General features: G+C 45.6%; 3 protein-coding genes across 3 annotated transcripts; 2 read left to right on the top strand and 1 right to left on the bottom strand.

Moving 5' to 3' along the window:
• Positions 1-1,791: 1,791 nt before the first annotated feature.
• Positions 1,792-7,838, top strand: adamts1 (ADAM metallopeptidase with thrombospondin type 1 motif, 1). Its single transcript, XM_037477906.2, has 8 exons — positions 1,792-2,814; positions 3,624-3,964; positions 4,052-4,184; positions 4,272-4,729; positions 4,872-5,058; positions 5,284-5,462; positions 5,653-5,828; positions 5,932-7,838. The coding sequence occupies exons 1-8, from the start codon at positions 2,193-2,195 to the stop codon at positions 6,671-6,673; spliced, it is 2,838 nt and encodes a 945-aa protein (XP_037333803.2). The 5' UTR covers positions 1,792-2,192; the 3' UTR covers positions 6,674-7,838.
• A 2,496-nt stretch (positions 7,839-10,334) lies between these two features.
• cyyr1 (cysteine/tyrosine-rich 1) lies at positions 10,335-18,674 on the top strand. Its single transcript, XM_037474499.2, has 4 exons — positions 10,335-10,681; positions 16,151-16,250; positions 16,628-16,788; positions 18,207-18,674. The coding sequence occupies exons 1-4, from the start codon at positions 10,582-10,584 to the stop codon at positions 18,329-18,331; spliced, it is 486 nt and encodes a 161-aa protein (XP_037330396.1). The 5' UTR covers positions 10,335-10,581; the 3' UTR covers positions 18,332-18,674.
• On the bottom strand, positions 13,101-14,819 carry LOC134126957 (uncharacterized). Its single transcript, XM_062560893.1, has 3 exons — positions 14,577-14,819; positions 13,310-14,317; positions 13,101-13,164 (listed from the first exon to the last, which is right to left on the bottom strand). The coding sequence occupies exons 1-2, from the start codon at positions 14,758-14,760 to the stop codon at positions 13,311-13,313; spliced, it is 1,191 nt and encodes a 396-aa protein (XP_062416877.1). The 5' UTR covers positions 14,761-14,819; the 3' UTR covers positions 13,101-13,164; position 13,310.
• Positions 18,675-19,028: the final 354 nt, after the last annotated feature.

Here is a 19,028-nt window from a genome sequence, read left to right as displayed (position 1 = left end):
TGCAAGCAGCATTTAAATGAATCTAAACAACCTCAAGATTATCATATAATACTAATCTGTTAAAGTCACTACATCTGTCAGTGGAGTAAGAGGTGCAATATGCCTGTCTTAAATGTAGAGGATGAAAATACACAATGAAGTAATTCCTCATGCAAAAACCACAGTACTTCACTAAATCCACCACTGGACAAATATACTGTATATACTGTATATTACCAGTAGCAGAAGGATGCATCCTGCACCGTTTTATTTAATGACAGCACGTTTATTGTTACCTTAACATTCATGGCCAACATGCTTTTACAAAACTGAATAGCAATTCCTCTGAGGTTTTGGATCCTAGTGGTTAATCAGTGGTAAACCATTAATCCCTGTGAATAAAAGTCATCCGGATGTGGACAGATGTCAATCTTAATCACCTCTTTTCATCAGTGTCGGTCCACGGATTAAATTCAACAGAAAAAAGAAGATAGTGTCCAGCGCCACTACATTCAAATGACACCTAAAACTGTTCATGTCATTAAGTTGCAGCTCTGACCCGGGATTAGCAAGCGGGAGAACCATTGTCACCACAATACATCGCTGCGGCAGTGCTGCCTCCTTCGGGGAAGTGGCTCACGGGCTCCACCTTCACAGGCTCCCAGATGTGATGGAAAAGGTGCCCCCTGCTGGCCAAAGCTGTGACTGGTCCATTTAGTCATGGAAAATCAATCCAGCAGTGTGGGGGATTTCCAAAACTCGTGCCTGCCATCTTGTGGGACATTATGAAATTACAACTGTTCCCTTTTTATGACCTGTTGGTTTTAAGGTGGACTGCAGTAATCTGTCCCTTCTGAGACTGATCTGTGAGGTTTGCTCCAGTGAGTCACAGCTTTTGACAAATCACTTGGAGTTATAACATTTGTTAATGTTTAAAACAAACAAAAAACAGAGCCGTAACATGTATTCATATATTTTAATTATTTTGACACCTCATTAAAATATTGAGGGAATAATTTAGTTCACTTTCCCTAAATAGTCTGATTGTTAACAGTGTTTTCACCGCTTTGAATTGCGTTTCACTTGTATGTCGTTTCTTCAGATTCTTGTATTGCGGCTTCGCAGTTATTCCTAACTTTTATTCTTAATAAAACTCTAGTGTAAACTGTCCGTTGGAGAGGAGGACCAGTCACCACAGGTGGGGGCAGGAAGCCGGAGGACAGGGGCTCTGCCTGCCCTGGTTTGAGCGCAGAGGCAGCGGGCTGGGAGGACCGCTCTACCTTAAGACCTCAGCGGCCCCTCTCTGAGCCCCCGAACCCGGCCACGGCGTACCATAGCCGGCTTGGCACGGAAGAGGTGAGTAAGACTCACGGACCTGCAGCCATCTCCATTCTCCAGTTGCACTCACACTACAACACTGCCCTACATCAGCCTCCGCTGCCTGTCACCCTGATTGATGTTGGAATGGGCAGTTCAATAAAAGGCATGTTGCTCACTGATTCATTAAATGTGCAATAATGTTACACGGGAGCTTTGGGCAAAATTATCTTAGACCTGAATCGGAACACATATTAATATACTGAGAAATATTATTTGTGGGTTATGGCTGTACTCGTACATGATTGTGAAAGACTAATTTGAAGAAGAAAATGTTTCTCTGCCCAAAGATCTCTATCCTCTGCAATGTTGATGGTCATGGCACCGCTCCAGGTTGGTGCGTTTTCGTTGCGCACGGGACTTGGCCCCTCTCACATCAAAGGGCCCTCGGGAAAGGGGTGGTCCCGAGGCAGGGGGATATATAGGAGGGACCTGCTCTGTTCTGACTGCAAGGCAAGAGCAGAGAACAGACTAAACGGGTCAGCGGAGGAAAAGCCTGCCACGAATTCAAATAGAGCTAAACTGAGACATCTGCTGAGCTTTGGAGAGAGAGAAGGAACCTGTTGGATTTACCACCGAGATCCAGCTTTCATTTTAATTAATTGAAAGGAGGTTTCTTTTTTCAAATAAATCAGACCTGTACATAACTTTAACCGAGTTTTGCACTGGATTTGATCATTTTTTAGATTTCTATGCGTGTGCGTAATTTTGAGGACAGATTTGTGGAAGCTCAGATGCTTGCGGTTTCTAGCTTGTAGTGGAAAATCTTTTAAAGGATTTCATTTAAGAGACTTTATCAATTTGTCTTTCCACTTGTCGGATTTCACAGTTGAAAGATGAGGTTTTTACACCTTTCCATTGGTTTAATCGCCACTCTGTGCGTCGGCGCGGCGCATAGCTCGTGGGAGGAGAGCACCGTAGTGCCGGTCAGACTAGACCCGATGGCTCGGTCTGACAGCGAAACCGAACCGTGGCGGACTCTCTCTGCGGAGGAGAAAGAGAAGGAGGCGGAGATGAGGGAGTACCGATTGGACGTATTTGGCAAAGAGCTGGTCTTGCAGCTAGAACCCGACCAGACTTTCTTGGCGCCCGGTTTTGTCTTCCACATTGTGGGGAGCCCTGATACCGACCCGACACGGGAACCCAAGAGCGGCGCCGAGTCGGGTTGTTTCTTTTCTGGTACGGTTAACGGAGAGGAACACTCTGCCGCTGCACTTAACCTGTGCCACGGACTCCGGGGCGGATTCTATTTTCGGGGGGAAGAGTATTTTATCCAGCCTCAGAACTCGAGTGACTTCACGGGCACCGAGAAGGATGTCCACGTGATCCGCCGGAGAGATCGGGCAGTTTTGGCTGAGGAGGGGAGCTCCAAGTGTGGGGTCAACGAGGACGAGGAGAAGGTGCCAAAGAATCTGGATAAAGAAGACCAGCAAGCAACCGCTAACCCAGACCAGACAGGTAAGGCTGCAGAGGTATTTGCGCATTTTACGCATTGCGAATCGCTTCAGATTATAGTAAACTCAAATATTTGACCAGCATCCGTAAAAGTGGCAGTACACACTGAAAAGGTGATACACTCGACCCATGTAATGTATACATATTTCTTATATAAGTCGTTAGCTGTAGTTTAACAAACTGCCCGAACTGCTGTGTGCCAAGAATCACGGCATGCGCATCGGACCCGGCTGCCTTTCTGGCAGCGCCGTCTACGCATAACCAGAGATGAAGAAGGGAGAGGAGGAGGGAGGGTTGCGAACTTCTGCAGGAGGGGAATGAGAAGGAGGGGGAGTGGCGGAGGAAGGGGAGGAGAGCAGCGGGGTTGGGGCCAGGCAGAGCCCGGCAGTGCTGAGTCGCGCGAACTCGCCTCCTGGTACAACTCGCCTCGGCAGACATTTTTTCCTAATAGAGGATTTTCCCCCCTTCGCATAAATTTCCACCAGAGAAGGTCATTTTAGGAATGTGGACCTTGAGGAGGAGGAGCCAATGGTGGTGTAACGCTGAGTCACGGAAGCTGGCTCCTCCAGGCATGCACGGAGCTCTCTCTGTAGGCTCCACACTTCTGAATGAAAATAGCTTTTGTCGCATCCTATTCAGAACACTGGTCGGGTGTTGCACTGTGTAGACAGTTCTGGAAAAAAACTTAATAATTTCTATTATAATGAACAAATGTCTTTGCAGGGGAGTCGGGACTGAAATCTGATATCTGCTCACATGACCTCCATCTAGTGTGGTCTGACCTCCCTTGTGTCTCTCTTCTCTCCCCTCAGAACATCACAGAACCCGGCGCTTTGTTTCCACCCCTCGCTACATGGAGATCATGCTTGTGGCCGACCAATCCATGGCTGAGTTCCACGGCGCCGGGCTCAAGCCCTACCTTCTGACCATTATGGCAGTGGCGTCCCGCCTCTACCGCCACCCTAGCATCCACAACTCCATCAGCCTGGCGGTGGTGAAGCTGCTGGTGGTGTACGAGGAGGAGCGAGGCCCTCCGGTGTCTTCAAACGCTGCCATGACCCTCCGCGAGTTCTGCCAGTGGCAGCGGCAGCACAACCCACCCAGCGACCGCCACCCTGAGCATTATGACACCGCTGTGCTCTTCACCAGAACGGTAAGTTTGAGGTCGGGAGAATGAGAGACAGACAAAGAGGAAGAGTAGCGTTCAAGAGTATTCACACATTGGTTTTTCTCCGTCTAGGACCTTTGTGGGGCCCACTCTTGCGACACTCTAGGCATGGCAGATGTCGGCACCGTGTGTGACCCGGACCGAAGCTGCTCAATCATCGAGGACGATGGGCTTCAAGCGGCATTCACAGTGGCACATGAACTGGGTAAGTAGAATTGTAACATCGTATCGATCATTGCGTGTGCCCCTTTTGCAAGAGGTGACCGCTGAACGTCTGTGTCTGTCCTTCTAGGCCACGTCTTCAACATGCCTCACGATGATGCCCATCTGTGCTCCGGAGTAAACGGGGCCCACTGGGGCTCCCACATGATGGCCTCTACCCTGTCCGACCTGGACCAGCAGCAGCCGTGGTCCCCCTGCTCCGCCCTCATGATCACCACCTTCCTGGACAACGGCTATGGCCAGTGCCTGCTGGACAAACCAGTCAAACCTCAGGCGCTCCCCCAGCCGCTGCCCGGCACCGTGTACGACGCCGACCACCAGTGTCGGCTCACCTTCGGCGATGACTCCCAGCACTGCACAGACCTGAGCACCGTGTGCGCGGCTCTGTGGTGCACCGTGACCACATCCAACAATTTGCTGGTATGTCAGACAAAGAACTTCCCCTGGGCCGACGGAACAACATGCGGGCACGACAGCTACTGCCTGGCCGGACACTGTCTCAGTAAGAGCCAAGCCGCCAAACACCAGGTAGGAACCAGCTTCAACACTTCCAAAAAAAGAAGAACACTGTAAAAATCAAAAGTGGTTCATAAGTTTTACACCATAGCGTGCAGATCTGATTCTAGCTAAGTACACAATAATAATTGCTCATGCCCCCTGTTGCTTTCAGACTCCTGTCAATGGTGGCTGGGGAGTGTGGGGTCCCTGGGGAGACTGCTCTCGGACCTGCGGTGGAGGGGTGCAGTATTCCTTTCGTTCCTGCGAAAACCCGTTACCCAAGAACGGGGGCAAGTACTGTGAGGGCAAGAGGATCCAGTACCGCTCCTGTAGCACGGACACCTGCCCTGAGACCAACGGTACAACCCCTTTTGTCACTGCAGTAATCTCGAATAACATTAAAAAAGGTTCCAAGCACTCCTCTTGATGTCATAAAAAAATGTAAAAACATCTTCCCACCACATGCTGCAGTCGTTCCCAGGAAGATGCCACGTTTTGATGTGCATTGCACATCGGTGTGAAAGTTAGCCTGCGGGTCAGGCCGAACAAGCAGTGAATCTGACCCGTATGTTTTTCTTTCTCAGGCCTGTCATTCCGCGAGGAACAGTGCCTCGCCCACAATGACATGACAGCCCAAGTGTCACTGGGTTCAGGTGAGGGTGTCGAGTGGGTGCCCAGATATGCTGGAGTTTCACCCAAAGACCGCTGCAAGCTGATGTGCCGGGCCAAGGGCACTGGGTACTACTTTGTACTAAAATCTAAGGTGAGAGTGGCTCGATTGAGAAACTGTGTATTTATTCTTTCTGAATGTTTTAGTTTATTTCGAAACAGCTTGATCAATTGTGCAGAACCTTAGGTTGAATGAAGACTTTAACCTCCTGCCATGACGCTTACATAACCGTCTTACTAGCCACAGCTCTTAAGTTGCATTTGCGTTCCTCTGCTGCCCACAGGTGGCTGACGGAACGCCCTGCAGCCCAGACTCCACCTCCGTCTGTGTTCAAGGCCAGTGTGTCAAGGCAGGATGCGATCGCGTCATCGGCTCCAGCCGGCGCTTCGATAAGTGCGCCGTGTGTGGAGGAGACGGATCTACCTGCAAGAAAGTGTCTGGCGCTCTGGAGCGTGCCAGGTACATACACACGTACATTTCTTCAAAACTACCGTATATACACTGACTCGTCAGTGTGATCATTCTTACAAATCAGTCTCACCTCCATGTGTCTTGCCTTCAGGCCCGGTTACCAGGATGTCGTTACCATCCCTGCTGGTGCCACCCACCTGGACGTCAAGCAGCGCACCCCAGGCAACGGTCGTCAGGACAACAGCTACCTGGCGGTGCGCCGCCAGGACGGAACCTATTTGTTGAATGGCGAATACAAGCTGATGACCCTAGAGAACGACATCGCCTTGCGAGGCGCCCTGTTGCGTTACAGCGGCTCCTCCGCCACCCTGGAGCGCATCCGAAGCTTCGCCCCGCTCCCCGAACCCATCACCATCCAGGTGCTTTCCGTGGGGGAAGCCCCGAGGCCCCGGGTTAAGTACAGCTATTTCGCCCCGAGACCCAGCAATGCTGCGTCCGTCTCCAACAGCAACGGAGGCCGGCGCCATTCCATCAATGCCATCCGGGAGGTGGGCGGAGCCGAGTGGACCCTGAGGGAGTGGGGTCTGTGCTCCCAGACCTGTGGCGGAGGTATACAGCAGAGAGAGGTGGTTTGCCTGGATCCCCAGGGACGCTTGTCCAGAGACTGCCCGGAGGAGCTGCGCCCCCTGGCCTCCCGGTCCTGCGGCACCCAGTCCTGTCCCTACTGGCTTCTCGGAGAATGGTCAGCGTGCTCCAAAAACTGCGGCCGAGGTTTCCGCAAGCGACAACTGCGCTGCATCGGCCACGACGGGCGCACACTGACCCACGAAAGCTGTGACCCTAAAGACCGGCCGAAACCCCTGTTGGAACTGTGCAACCAGACTGCTTGTTAAGGAGGTCTCTCCAATGAAGCCTCCTTTCATACGCTCAGCTTTCAGAAAGACTCCAGGTACATACCTGACCGCCATCGCCTCGCAAAAGAGGCGAGGAAAGAGTGTTTACATCCGAAGCAAGTGGCTTTCGTGGGTTCCAGGTGGTCTAACAGTCCCACTGTGGGTCCACAACGACTGTGCTAGTAGAAGCCAATTAGTACCCATTCCCCCAATCCAGTTTGGGGCCAGACGTTGGTCCACAGCAGCCATGCCTCCTAAGCGAAGCGATGAAGATCGATTTCAGCTCGCCCCCTGTCTGGCACAAGCTCAACAGTGGCACATTATGCCTTCCTTTAGGGGGAAAGAGAGAGAGCATGGGCATTCCTGATTTCCTAAAGGAGCATGTTGCTTACCGTGCCAATGTCACAAGTATGTGCGTGTGCGTGTGGGTGCGTGAGTGAGTGTGAGACTGTGTGTGTGTGTGTGTGTGTCATATTATTAATTGCTTGTATGTGATGTTTGTCCAAGCTGGGCTGGACAAACACATACGGGATTGGGATAGAGAATGTTATTGCAGATTATATATAGAAACAAATGAAAGAGATTAGCTCATATTCTACTTACTCTACCCATCAGGTATGGAAAATAAAATAGCTAATAGTCATAGTGTTTATGTTCAAGACGGTTTATTTATCACAAACCTGTAGCACTTCATCTTTGTTTTTGCCAGCGGCACATTGTAACACCCAGTTGTCTCTAAATGCCTCAGTACGTTGTACTTTGTCCTTTAGCCATATCTTGCCCTTGTCTACAGTCTTCAATGAGGGAGCTCTTCAAAGACCAAAGAGGAGTGTGTTTGTGTGTGTGCTTGTGTGTGTGTGTGCGCGCTTGTGTGTGGAGACCTAAAGAGAGACTTGTCTCCTGCTACTACTTCATAAGTAAGTCTCTCCTGCCTTCTGCGAAGGCACATCGGTTTTCTTTCTATCAAGTCTTTTACTTTTGTACAGAATATTCAAACTATTTATTTTTGTACAGCCTGTTAAATATAATCATGTGGCTTTTTTAATTTTATTTTTAATTTGTTTTTGAGATCACAGAAGGGAGTAGAATATATAGAGTATTTATACAGTGTTTTTCATATATATATATATGGTCCTAGGTTCATGAATAAAGTATCACATTGATTTCTGAATCTTTGCCTTCAGAGTGGTTTGTCAGTTTGATGTTGGACAGTGCACTGATTTCCACACACACATATTCGTCCACTAGATGGGAGGGTTTTATACATGTCATCCAATATGATGAGCCAATCCCTCTGCAGAAAGCGCCTTCGCACCATCGCTAAAAGCCAAAGCCCATGAGTCTATTCCTCTTGGGCCCAGAGGTAAAGGATCTTGCGCATCGAAAAGGCTTCAACTGTAGCACAAAGGATCCCATTATACCGTGATCATAAATGGTGAAGAAGAAGATTGTCCCACTTGTGTAATCTGCGTAATGGCACAATGTTTCACCATAGTCTGATAATCTAAACAACTGGCATGGGTCAGGATGTGAGCTGACGTTTTGCTGACTTTGCAATTGACAAAAACAAACACACACTGAAATGTCTTAAAACGTAGGCCTTCAATGAAACTTTGTTATACCTGCTTGTTTTTTTTGTCCCGTCTCGGCAACACTTCCTGGGAGAGGAACATCTGGAAGGCATCATATATCATGGCTACTCAATGTGGGTGGCATTTCAAAGAGCTAAATTATCTCCATCCTTTTGTCACCCTTGGCTTCCCATAAAGGTTTGTTCAAAACTGAAATAAAGGAAAAAGGGCATTCTCCATAAAGGCCAAATGCTTCAATATCTATTTACTCTTTACACTTTCTCATTTCTCATTACTCTTTAACTGTAGTTAATGTTCACAGCCTACCATGGGCCTTTTCAGAGTGGTAATTAGGATCCTCGCTATGACTAGTCGTAGAGGAACCTATTGTATTTCAAGGAATTATTATTTTTATTATTCTCACAAACTGCTGGCCTGTTTGGGGCCTTTATCATATTCAAAAAGTTGTTAAATTTGGCATGGATATCTGGACTGTTAAAATATGTGATAGTTTTGGGTCTCACATTTGGGTATAATGAAATGTCTATAGCGCCCTCTAAAAATAAATTAAAAGGACCACACTAGGCAAGTTTCCGCCCCCGATGTCCGATCAACTTGAAAGTTGGCACAGCAGGTGCTCTTCGACATGCTCTACAAAAAAGTCAATCATGGTATGCAAATGCAAAACTAGATTTTCCGCCATTTTGAATTTTGTGAAAACACATTTTTGGCAATTTGATTGTCACGAAACCTTCGGTGGATCATTATCGGTTCAATGTGCCCTTGATATATTAAAATGGTGCTGATAACTCATTGTTTTGATGAGATATGGGCTGATTAACTTCGCAAGAAATATTAAACTATGTGCGTAGGGAGCAATTTACAAAAAACACCTTTTGAATGATTTCGAAGGAAGTTGGGTCATGTATGGTATTTTGAGAGGCTTTAATTTTGGGATGGTACCTTGGGGATGTGTACTATCAACCTGACGTGGAATGGTGATGAAAGTATTGATTGTTTCCTTCTAAACCTAATCAGAAAATGACCAAATGTAGTCTGGTGATAGATTTTGAAGGAAATTGGCTCATGTATGGTATTTTGAGAGGCTTTTATTTTGGACTGGTGCAACAGAATGTCCTGGTTATCACCAAGTCCCACCCTGGTGCCTGAAGTGGAATAACTGTGTAACTATTTTTAGTTACCTTATAACCTGAAATTGACCAAAAGTAGTTTTGTGAAAGATTTTGAAGGAAACCATACAGCTCATGAATGGTATTTTGAGAGGCTTTCATTTTGGAATGGTAGATCAGAAGCACCTGGTTATATGTTGACATAAAATTATTTCTGTATTTTTTCAAATGTATATAAGCCTCTTCGATTTCTGCAATTCTGCAATTTTTTTGCAATTCTTTCAAGTTCATTTCAGTTTTTCTCATTTTTAAATTAATTTCATCTCTATGCATTCCAACGCATTTTCAGCAGGAAATGCATTTTCTAGTTATTAAAGGTTTTCACCTCTCCAAATCCCTGACATAATGGCTCCAGGGCAAATGTAAGCATTTTAGCTGGAAGGTAGGTCAGCTCGTTTTCATTTGTTCCCTGGAAATAGTAGAGGTGTGATAGGGGGAGGAGGGGGAGGAAGGGGCGGAGAGGCGTGACGTGTCAGCAAGCACGCGAAGCAGCAGGGAACTTGCGCACATGACGTAGAAACCCTTATAGAGGGTCTTACCATGACGTATATCTAGATTCAAACCGGAAAACCTTAAATTGTCCCTTCAAATTAAAAGCGCCACATTAAAAGCGCCACATTACCATTACCATTACATTACCATTACCATTATTACAATGTATTTTTGTATTGTATTATGACCATTCCTACGAAATTCTGTCAAATATCAAAGTATTTAAAGTATTTGAATTATTTCAAAATAATATACACTGGTACAGTTATTATGATATTTTGACCCCCCCCCCCCCCCCCCCGCGCCTTCCTTCCTCTGTGTAAACTCAACAGGGTAATTTGAGCAAACGGGCGCCGAAGGGCAGGGAAGGGGGAGGGGGGGGGGGGAATAAAAGCCTCAGCAGACACTCACAGAGGTGTGGAAACAGAACGGAACATCGGCAGGAAAGACGCGCACACGTGGAGAGAGAAACGGGGCTCTTCGGTTTGGGAGAATATGAAAATACCGCAAAAATCCTAACGAGCGATCGGTTGATGTCTTCAGGGGGGGGACAATGCTCCTCGGGGCAGCCAGATAGGTGACGGAAAAGACGCGTCTTTTGCCTCCCCCAAAAAAAAACGATCCGCGGAAAGTGGGCGCGCGGGGGAGAAGGGTCATGGAAACCCTTTGGGGGATGATGAGGAGAAGGAGGAAGGGGACGCTGGCGCTGCGATGGAAGTTGCTGAGGAACTCTTTGCTGCTTTGTTTACTCGCCGGTGAGTCGTTCAACCGTTCGCTATTCCAGCCAGATGTTTGTAATCTGCCGCTGCTTTATGCTGTGTAAAATACCTACTCCAGATGTGTACTGATTCCTTTCTTTAAATCACGTTTAGGAAAGAACAACTATAGATGGTGGTGTTGTTGTTTTTTTTTAAATTACGCCCAAAGCAAAAACATAAAAAACTAAGCCAGGTCTGCGTTATAGTGTGCTGGAGGGGGGACTAGCTGTGTGTGTGTGTGTGTGTGTGCTAGTAGAGGGGTGGGGGTGGAAGGACGTGGTGCAATTGTCTCGAAGTGTGGAGAGACAGGACCCGGTACCCCCCGAGGACCACCCACGCAGAGTTCTGCTGGTGGGACCTCCTGTGTGCATTTACATGGAAATATCGCCGCTTTTCGGCTGGGGTGTGGTTTAAAATCTAAAAAGTGGGTTCAGTGGGGCCTATAATATAAAGGGAACATCCATTAAACTTGCACTTATGAAGGAAACATCTATTAAACTTGCCCTTATCCGAAACAAATGTTTTCTGTCTTTCAAATCACAACCAAAAAGTCAACACAAGATATGGATTTTAATTTGATAGACTTTTCTGCAGCTTAAATGTGTGCACCGTTCTGTTTCTCCAATGCATCCCCACACTTCCTGCACTAATTAAAAGGCATTGACTCCTCTACTACAACGTGACCTCCAGGCGCATATCATTTGAGTGAGTGACTGCTGATGGAAAGCAGATCTAACTAAGACACACAGACACACACATGCACAGAGCTTGTTTTCTTTGCAGTGTCCTTCATTTGGTATGTGCATGCTCTGGATTACCATGGGAAACAAACAAAAACGGAGAAAGAACCGTGTCACGGCAGCAGGTTGAGACGAGTGTACTGAGATTGGCCGTAACACACTCACCTATTTTAGAATCACATTCTGTTAACTTGTTAGAATGTTAACTTGTGTATAATTCCCAATTTCTATTGATGTATTTGCACTTACACTTACTAAATTCTACAAGGCAAATAAATTAAGTTAAACCTTTTTCCTTGGCCCCATTGGCCTTTGTAAGAAAATGTTCTATTTTGTCTTTATTATTTTGTCAGAATGCACCAGAATGCTTTGTTTGTATGTGAAAAAAGATAATCTTTATTTAGCCCCCCCTACAATAAAATTCACCAGCCGCCACTATATGTATGTATGTATGTTGTCATGACCCAGCTCAAAGGAGATGACAAAAAACGGGTGCAAAGCAGATATAAAAATATATTTATTTAAATAAAGTAACAAAACCTAAGGTACAAGCAAATAGGAGATATGTATATCCATGGTTTGCGAACGCTGGCTAGGGAAACCAGCGACCCCTGGGAGCCAGCCACCATGCGCTCTTATACTGCTTGCACATCCCAGCTGCTCACAATCAGGTTGAATCACCTTGGAGAAACAGACACTGACGTCAGACATGCAACAGTAAGCGTATAGGCACATATATAGGCATATATATATATGCATACATATATGTAAACGTATATACATGTGTTTTTGAATCGCTCTTAGTCTGGACTCTCCCCTGAGACATGTTGTCTTTGGACCGCTCGACAAGGGGATCGAGCCACAGAGACAACACAGATCACAGGATCACTGAGCCACTCAAACTCCTCCACCACGTTAAGGTGGCGATTCACGGAGGAGTTTTTTTTTTAATGTGGGAAACCCAATAAGGGGAAAACCCACAGGTAAAATGGACTGATTGTTTGTCCATTAATATATATTTATTTATATATTTATATTTATTTATTTATATTTATTTATTTATTTATTTTTTATATATATTTATATATATATATATATTTATTTATTTATATATATATATATATATTACCTATTTACACGACAATCCATATACATACATAATAAATACATCATGAAAAAGGGAGAAAGAAAGGGGGACAGATAAGGGGGGGGAGAGGGGATAGAGAGAGGGATAAAAGGGGGGAGAGGGAGATGTCCGTCTGCGCCGTCGAGTGGCTCCACTCATCGTCCAGTACTGTTCACCTGTTCACCAACTTCAGCCCGTGTCCAAGTTACCACGGAAACCGCAAATCGTTTTATTACAAAATGAAGCATGAAGAGTGAATATTGTGTCACACAAAACCCATAGAATGTGACTACTTTTTGTGATACCTACCTTACACTTATTTATATTTATATATTTATATTTATATATATATATATATATATATATATATATATATATATATATATAATTTATTTATTTAATTTTTATTTAATTTTTTTATATATATATATATATATTACCTATTTACACGACGATCCATATACATACATAATAAATACATCATGAAAAAGGGAGAAAGAAAGGGGGACAGATAAGGGGGGGGGAGAGGGGATAGAGAGAGGGATAAAAGGGGGGAGAGGGAGATGTCCGTCTGCGCCGTCAAGTGGCTCCCCTCATCGTCCAGTACTGTTCACCTGTGTGAGAAAAACCGAGACTTCAGCCCGTGTCCGAGTTACCACGGGAACCGCAACCTATCGTTTTATTACAAAATGAAGCATGAAGAGTGAATATTGTCTCACACAAAACCCATAGAATGTGACTACTTTTTGTGATACCTACCTTACACTTGCGGTGAGGAAAGCAAGATGCGGCGCCTGACGCTCACGATTTGAATAACTTGCACCAAATGAGGGCAACGAGGGCATTGCTGGTTGGGTGTGATTTTTGTTGCAATAGCTGGAGTCCTCATTCTCCTCATGCTGTTTCCCGGCAGCGTTGTGCAGTCATTCCACTCTGGTTTGACTTGAGCAATTGGTACCGATTTTTTTGTCATTGTTTTCTGCTGTTGGCTACCTATGGCTTTCTTCTGTGGAAATGGTGGTAAAAGACTTGTTCCTGTTGCTGCTTGTTGTCGCAGAGTCGGGCGTCGTGAAGGGGGATTGACAGCTGGAACTTTTGGGGCAGACTGGGGAATTATCGGAGGCCGTGTTTCCAGGGTTTTCTTGACATCTTCAGTCGCTCCTTTTCCTTTCTTTTGACTTTTAGCTGGTGTTAAAAGTGGGGGTCTTATCTTTGGGCTTGGTTTGCTTTCTTCCTTTGCTTTGGGTCTTTCTGGCCTTGGTACACTGGATTCTCTTGGTTTCTGTAGAGACCTGTTGCTGGTATTTTCGGGCTTCCCCCCCGTGCCAGTTGGTAAAGGCTTTCTGGGTTTAGGGGGCACAGATACGTTTGCTGGAACTTTAGGTGGTGCCTTCCTCGGTGTTGTTTTCTGTGTCCATGGATCCGGTGTTTTCTTGACATTTTCAATGGTTCCTTTCCTTTGACTTTGGGCTGGTATTAAAAGTGGTGGTCTCGTCTTAGGGCTTGGTTTGGTTTCTTCCTTGGGTTTTTCTGGCCTTGGTACACTGCATTCTTTCTTTTTTTGTGGTAACACAATGCTGGCATTTTCTGGCTTCCCCCTTGTGCCAATAGGTACTTTATTCCTGGATGTTGTGGGCACATCTGCTGGAACTTTAGGTGCTGACTTTTGGGATGTTGTTTTCTGTGTCTTCTCAGCAACAACAGGGGTAAGAGGTACTTTACCCCTAATCAATGGTGCTTGCTTATTCCGAGCAAAATATTTCAAATCTGAGAAGAGAAAAACGGATTTCAGAAACATAAAATGAGTACACGAGATTTAGCAATAAGTACAAGTCCTTAAGTACATGTTAGTACTTAGATACCAAGCACCATCGAAGGAATTATTAATAGCATTACATTTTTAACAACGACCTTTAAACCATGGTTCATCTTCATAAATGTTTCTCACTTTGTGAAATTATTCGATTCTAAACATCAAAAATAATTACCTAAACATAATCTTTTATATATTTAAACAGCATCTTACCGCGAGTTTCTTGGTATCGAAATACTTTTTCAATTGGATTCGTTTTTCCTCCTTTCTTGATGAGATCAGACCCATACTGCGCCAAATGTTTCGGGACATCGGCAGGTTGTGCGCAGATTGTATCTCTGGCCATACACTCGATCAAGCTTTCCAGTCCTCGGGGGTGTGGATGCTGGGATGCCATCTTCCTTACGTCCTTAAGTTCAGCTGTCTGCGTTGACTGCTGATCCTAAATGATCTAAATCATAGCTTCCTTTAGTAATTCCGTGTTCCACATTCTATTTGAAGTGCATGGAATGTTGTAAACAGCGTTCCGCTGTTCTAAGATCTATTGGTTGGAGCTTGTTTTTCTTCTCCTTCTCAAACATTTAAACTGATGATTATAAAAGAAAAAATTCTTGAGAAAACAGTAACGAACATGTGGTTAATGTTGTGAAATTGGACCACTTTATTATGTTCAGACAACCAAACTACCTGGTTGGGTTCAGGAAAACATGATGGTTTGGGTTAAAATAGCGGAATAACGTCTTGGCCATATAACTTGACATAAATATGCAGTCAAAGGTTTAGACACACTTTCTCACTAAATTAAATGGGAACATTTGTCCAAAACTTTGACTGGTATTGTATAAATATACTGTATATTACATTACATGTCATTTAGTTGATGCTTTTATCCAAAGCAACTTACAATGAGTGCATTTCAAAAATAGGGATACTCAAAAGCAGGGGCGGATGGTGTATAGGGGCGATTTGGGCAACTGGGAGAAAGAGGGTGGGGGGTTCAACAAATTCTATCACAGCAAAAGTAGTTTTCAGTGTTCTAGACATATTATCTGTCATTGTCCAATCAGATTCATCAGATTCAGGTCACGTTTCAAATGGTCAAATTGGATATTACCAATATGGAGGCTTTTATGGAAGAGGGGGAACGGGTGGTGGTGGTAATCAACTCCCTTAATCACACACACACAGACAAAAAGTGCATAACCGACCCTGCAAATGCCATGTATGCTAAACGCAGATGCGATGGGTTCGTTACGTGCGATGGTTAAATTGGGGGATTCAACCAGAGACCCTTCCGGCCTTATAATACAGCGTAAACCTCAGCAAAAGGGCTTTGGGGGTGTTGCCAAAAGCTCCCACTTGAATTTGTGTTTGTGACCCAAAAGGAACACAACCCCATTTTAGCTCCTGTGTTCGCCTCCCTCCTCCCCATGTATGGATTGCTTCTTTTTTTAAGTGAACAAGTGGTTTCTCCGGTTCTGCCCAAACAAAAGGTTTGTCCTCGCGCTTTTAAGATCCGGCCTTCAGAAGGTAGATATCTAGGCTGAGGTTGTGTGATGTTGTGGTTTAATTCATGAACGGTTTTATCATTTGTCATCTTTGGGAAAATGTTTGAAAAAATCAAATAAAACATGAAAAAGACAATTCAAGCCGGACACTAACCACTTATTACAAATATGACGGTGATGTCATCACTGTTGTGTTTTCACGGCCACCTTTCATCCGTTTCTTTTTTTTAAATTTCACTCACGAACATAACAAACTTCTTTTAATCCTGTCTGTCGCAGGCGGCAGTGAAGCCCGGTGTGACGGCTGCATGGAGTACTGCTGTGGCGGATCGCCGCCTTTCTGCTGCTCCTACTACGCCTACGTCGGGGACGTCCTCTCGTGAGTTACACACACACACACACACACACACACACACGCCTATCTGCATACACGCGTCTAAAGGTTCCGAGTTCTGGCCCGAATGGGACATGAAGACTGATCCACACCAGCTGTTTTTAAACATGTCAGAGGATCTGACCTTTGACCCCCTGCTTGCCCTCATTCCGCATTGCTGCTCCAGCTCTTAAAACACATTGCAGACTCCTCTTTCAAAATAAAGCATGTGAAATGGTATATTTGTACGAATATGCTCACACACGTCAGATTGTTGAGGCAGAAGCTGTGGTCTAGCTCCATGCCAGCACCTTCAAAGTCTGTTTGAGACAGCTGCTTCCTCTCAGTGTGTGTGTGTGTGTGTTTATCCGTGTGCGCTCCAGGGGCACGGCCATCTCCGGCATCGTGTTCGGCGTGGTGTTTTTGATGGGGGCGGTGGCGGCCCTCTTCCTGTGCGTGTGCATGTGCATGAAGAACGGCCGGGGGGCACGGGTCGGCGTGTTCCGCACCTCATACATCAACACCGTGACCCAGAGCTACCCAGGTCAGTATACAGAGGTCACACACATACTTTTTAAAGCCACACAGATTCATCAAGTTTCATAAATGATTAATTACAATACCAAGGCTTTTTCTACCACTTCAAAACTCTTTTAAAGTTTGACAGTTCTACAATATCTTTTCATTGAAATATAGAATAAAACCCCTTTAAATTATGAAGAGGTGGAGAAAGGTGGGAAAATAGTGCAGACGTAGCCATCTCACATACACTTAAAAATGTTTCACAATAAAAGTTGTCCGTATTAATTTATAATTGCTAGTATCTTTATGCTTAAATCTTTCCTAAAGCATTAGTTATAAAAATGTAGTACCAATTCATCACACACCCTTTAAAAAACAGACACATTTATTGACACCAATAAAAAAACGGCTGGACAATCTTTGCTAGATTATCACATACATCACACATAGTGGCCCCATCTTGCTTTTTAGGGCCTACGCAACGGTTAACCAAAGTCGTCCATTTCTCCGTGTGACACCTCCTCTCCTGTCCATGAAAAGAGGAATAGGAGCACTGTGTTACGGGATCCACCTCAGCCTCAAGCAAAATTCCTGCGGAGCAACACAAAGAGGGCGCTGATTCTTTTTTAGAATAAAGGAAGGGCTTCACACGGCTCCCTTTCCCACTAGAATCCCCCCTGGCGCCTCTCCGCGTTGTACTTCTCAGGTACATCAGAGCCTGTCCTCTGTGCCACACTCCCTTGCTTGTTTTGGGCGCTCATCACATATTCATTAGGTGTCGGCCTCTCCCCGTGTATCGCCTTCCTGCTGTGCTGGGCCGGCACTCTTCGCTCTGCCCCCCCCCCCTTCCGCAGCTCTGATCACGTTTCATAAACGTGGCGCTCCAACACACTGAGCCGTGCGACATGAGCGCCTCCGTGTAGCTACAGGCATATTAATTATTTGTCCTGATAAAGTATGTATGGGGCTTTTGTTTTTTCCATGACTTTGCAGTTATTGGTTTTTTTATGTAATATATATCAACCGTGCTGTTTTCTCAACCTGCACAGTTTCATCATGCGCTTTACCACGTTGAGGTTACTAAGAATAATTGTGTCATATATGTGAGGTTTTGCTGATGCAAGCTTTGGTCGGGAGTCAGTCTCGGCTGACTGCATTTGTCTTTTCTTTCTTCTCTGCTGCTTTGACATTTTAGTGAATAATGCAATTTCCCTTGATGAGGCGGATGCATTGTGTTCAATCAAAGGAGTCTTTTGTTTTGGTATTTTAAATCTTTTTTTTAAATCAAAGCATCTTCCTCCACAGGGTGCAGTGTTACCTTTTAACCGTTAGAGGGTGCAACGGTCCCATCCAACTGTTCGTAAATGAGGGGGCCGTCTTCCTCCCTCTTCTTTCAATCTACCCGCTAAACTTGTATTAAATGCTCTCTCTCGACCTCAGGTCCTCCACCTCCATACACCTACGACCACGAGATGTACCCCCACCCTCCGCCTTACACCCCAACTCAGCCACGACCGGCCCACTCCTCGCCGCCTCCTCCGTACCCGGGCTGCACCCACAAGTGAAGCTCTGCAGCACGGACAATCCACCGGCCAGTTTAAAAGGACTTTTCCCAGCCTGCAATGGTTGCGAGTAGAAGGGGGTGGGGCGGGGGGTTAAAAACAATTTCAGGGTGGCCCAGTGCAATATTGTTCAGCGAGGCAGAAATCCCATCTCCGTGCCTGCAAGGTGTGTGAATGTCCATTTCTGCTGCGGCCTGGTCCAAATAAGGACTGCCCAACAACACCAAGACCAGCACGGCGAGGGGCGAACGTCACCCCCCTGAAGGGCAGAAGTCTTTCCAGCATACACAGTGTGGCTTTTAGGGAAAGGGTCATACATTTGAAGCTGTAATGAAACTTTTCAGGGGGAGGGGGGGGGGGGCAAAGACATGGACACATTGCCATTGAACTGGCATTCAAGGGACTGAGTGGTTACAGTCTATTGTTGTTGTGGTGGGAGGGGGGCAGGGGGTTATTGCTTGAAACAATGTGAAGGTGAGATGAGGGTCACATCATGTGCATTTAAGGTGGGGGGAGGAGTAGGGGGTTGCCTTTTGTCAAATTATTCTACACTAAAGCATACGTTATTTTAATATCAGTTAAAAAAAGGTTATAGTTGAATTGAATCGACCTCCCTGTGCCCATACATGACTGAATGATTTAATCGTAACGAGGGTTAATGATTTCATGCCTTTCTTTGTAATGTTTTCACCTACTGTGT

The sequence above is a fragment of the Pungitius pungitius genome, chromosome 3 (genome assembly GCF_949316345.1).
Source record: "Pungitius pungitius chromosome 3, fPunPun2.1, whole genome shotgun sequence".
Taxonomy (NCBI): domain Eukaryota; kingdom Metazoa; phylum Chordata; class Actinopteri; order Perciformes; family Gasterosteidae; genus Pungitius; species Pungitius pungitius.
The sequence above is the reverse complement of the archived record's forward strand: the minus strand, read 5'-3'. Positions and strand labels throughout refer to the sequence as shown.

Coding starts and splice junctions, on each gene's coding strand:
- LOC134126957 (XM_062560893.1), bottom strand. CDS start 14,760: ATGGCATCCCAGCATCCACACCCCCGAGGACTGGAAAGCTTGATCGAG. Junction 14,318..14,576: donor TCGATACCAAGAAACTCGCG/GTAAGATGCTGT, acceptor TTCTCTTCTCAG/ATTTGAAATATTTTGCTCGG.
- adamts1 (XM_037477906.2), top strand. CDS start 2,193: ATGAGGTTTTTACACCTTTCCATTGGTTTAATCGCCACTCTGTGCGTC. Junction 4,185..4,271: donor CACAGTGGCACATGAACTGG/GTAAGTAGAATT, acceptor CTGTCCTTCTAG/GCCACGTCTTCAACATGCCT. Junction 5,463..5,652: donor ACTTTGTACTAAAATCTAAG/GTGAGAGTGGCT, acceptor TGCTGCCCACAG/GTGGCTGACGGAACGCCCTG.
- cyyr1 (XM_037474499.2), top strand. CDS start 10,582: ATGGAAACCCTTTGGGGGATGATGAGGAGAAGGAGGAAGGGGACGCTG. Junction 10,682..16,150: donor GCTGCTTTGTTTACTCGCCG/GTGAGTCGTTCA, acceptor TGTCTGTCGCAG/GCGGCAGTGAAGCCCGGTGT. Junction 16,251..16,627: donor TACGTCGGGGACGTCCTCTC/GTGAGTTACACA, acceptor TGTGCGCTCCAG/GGGCACGGCCATCTCCGGCA.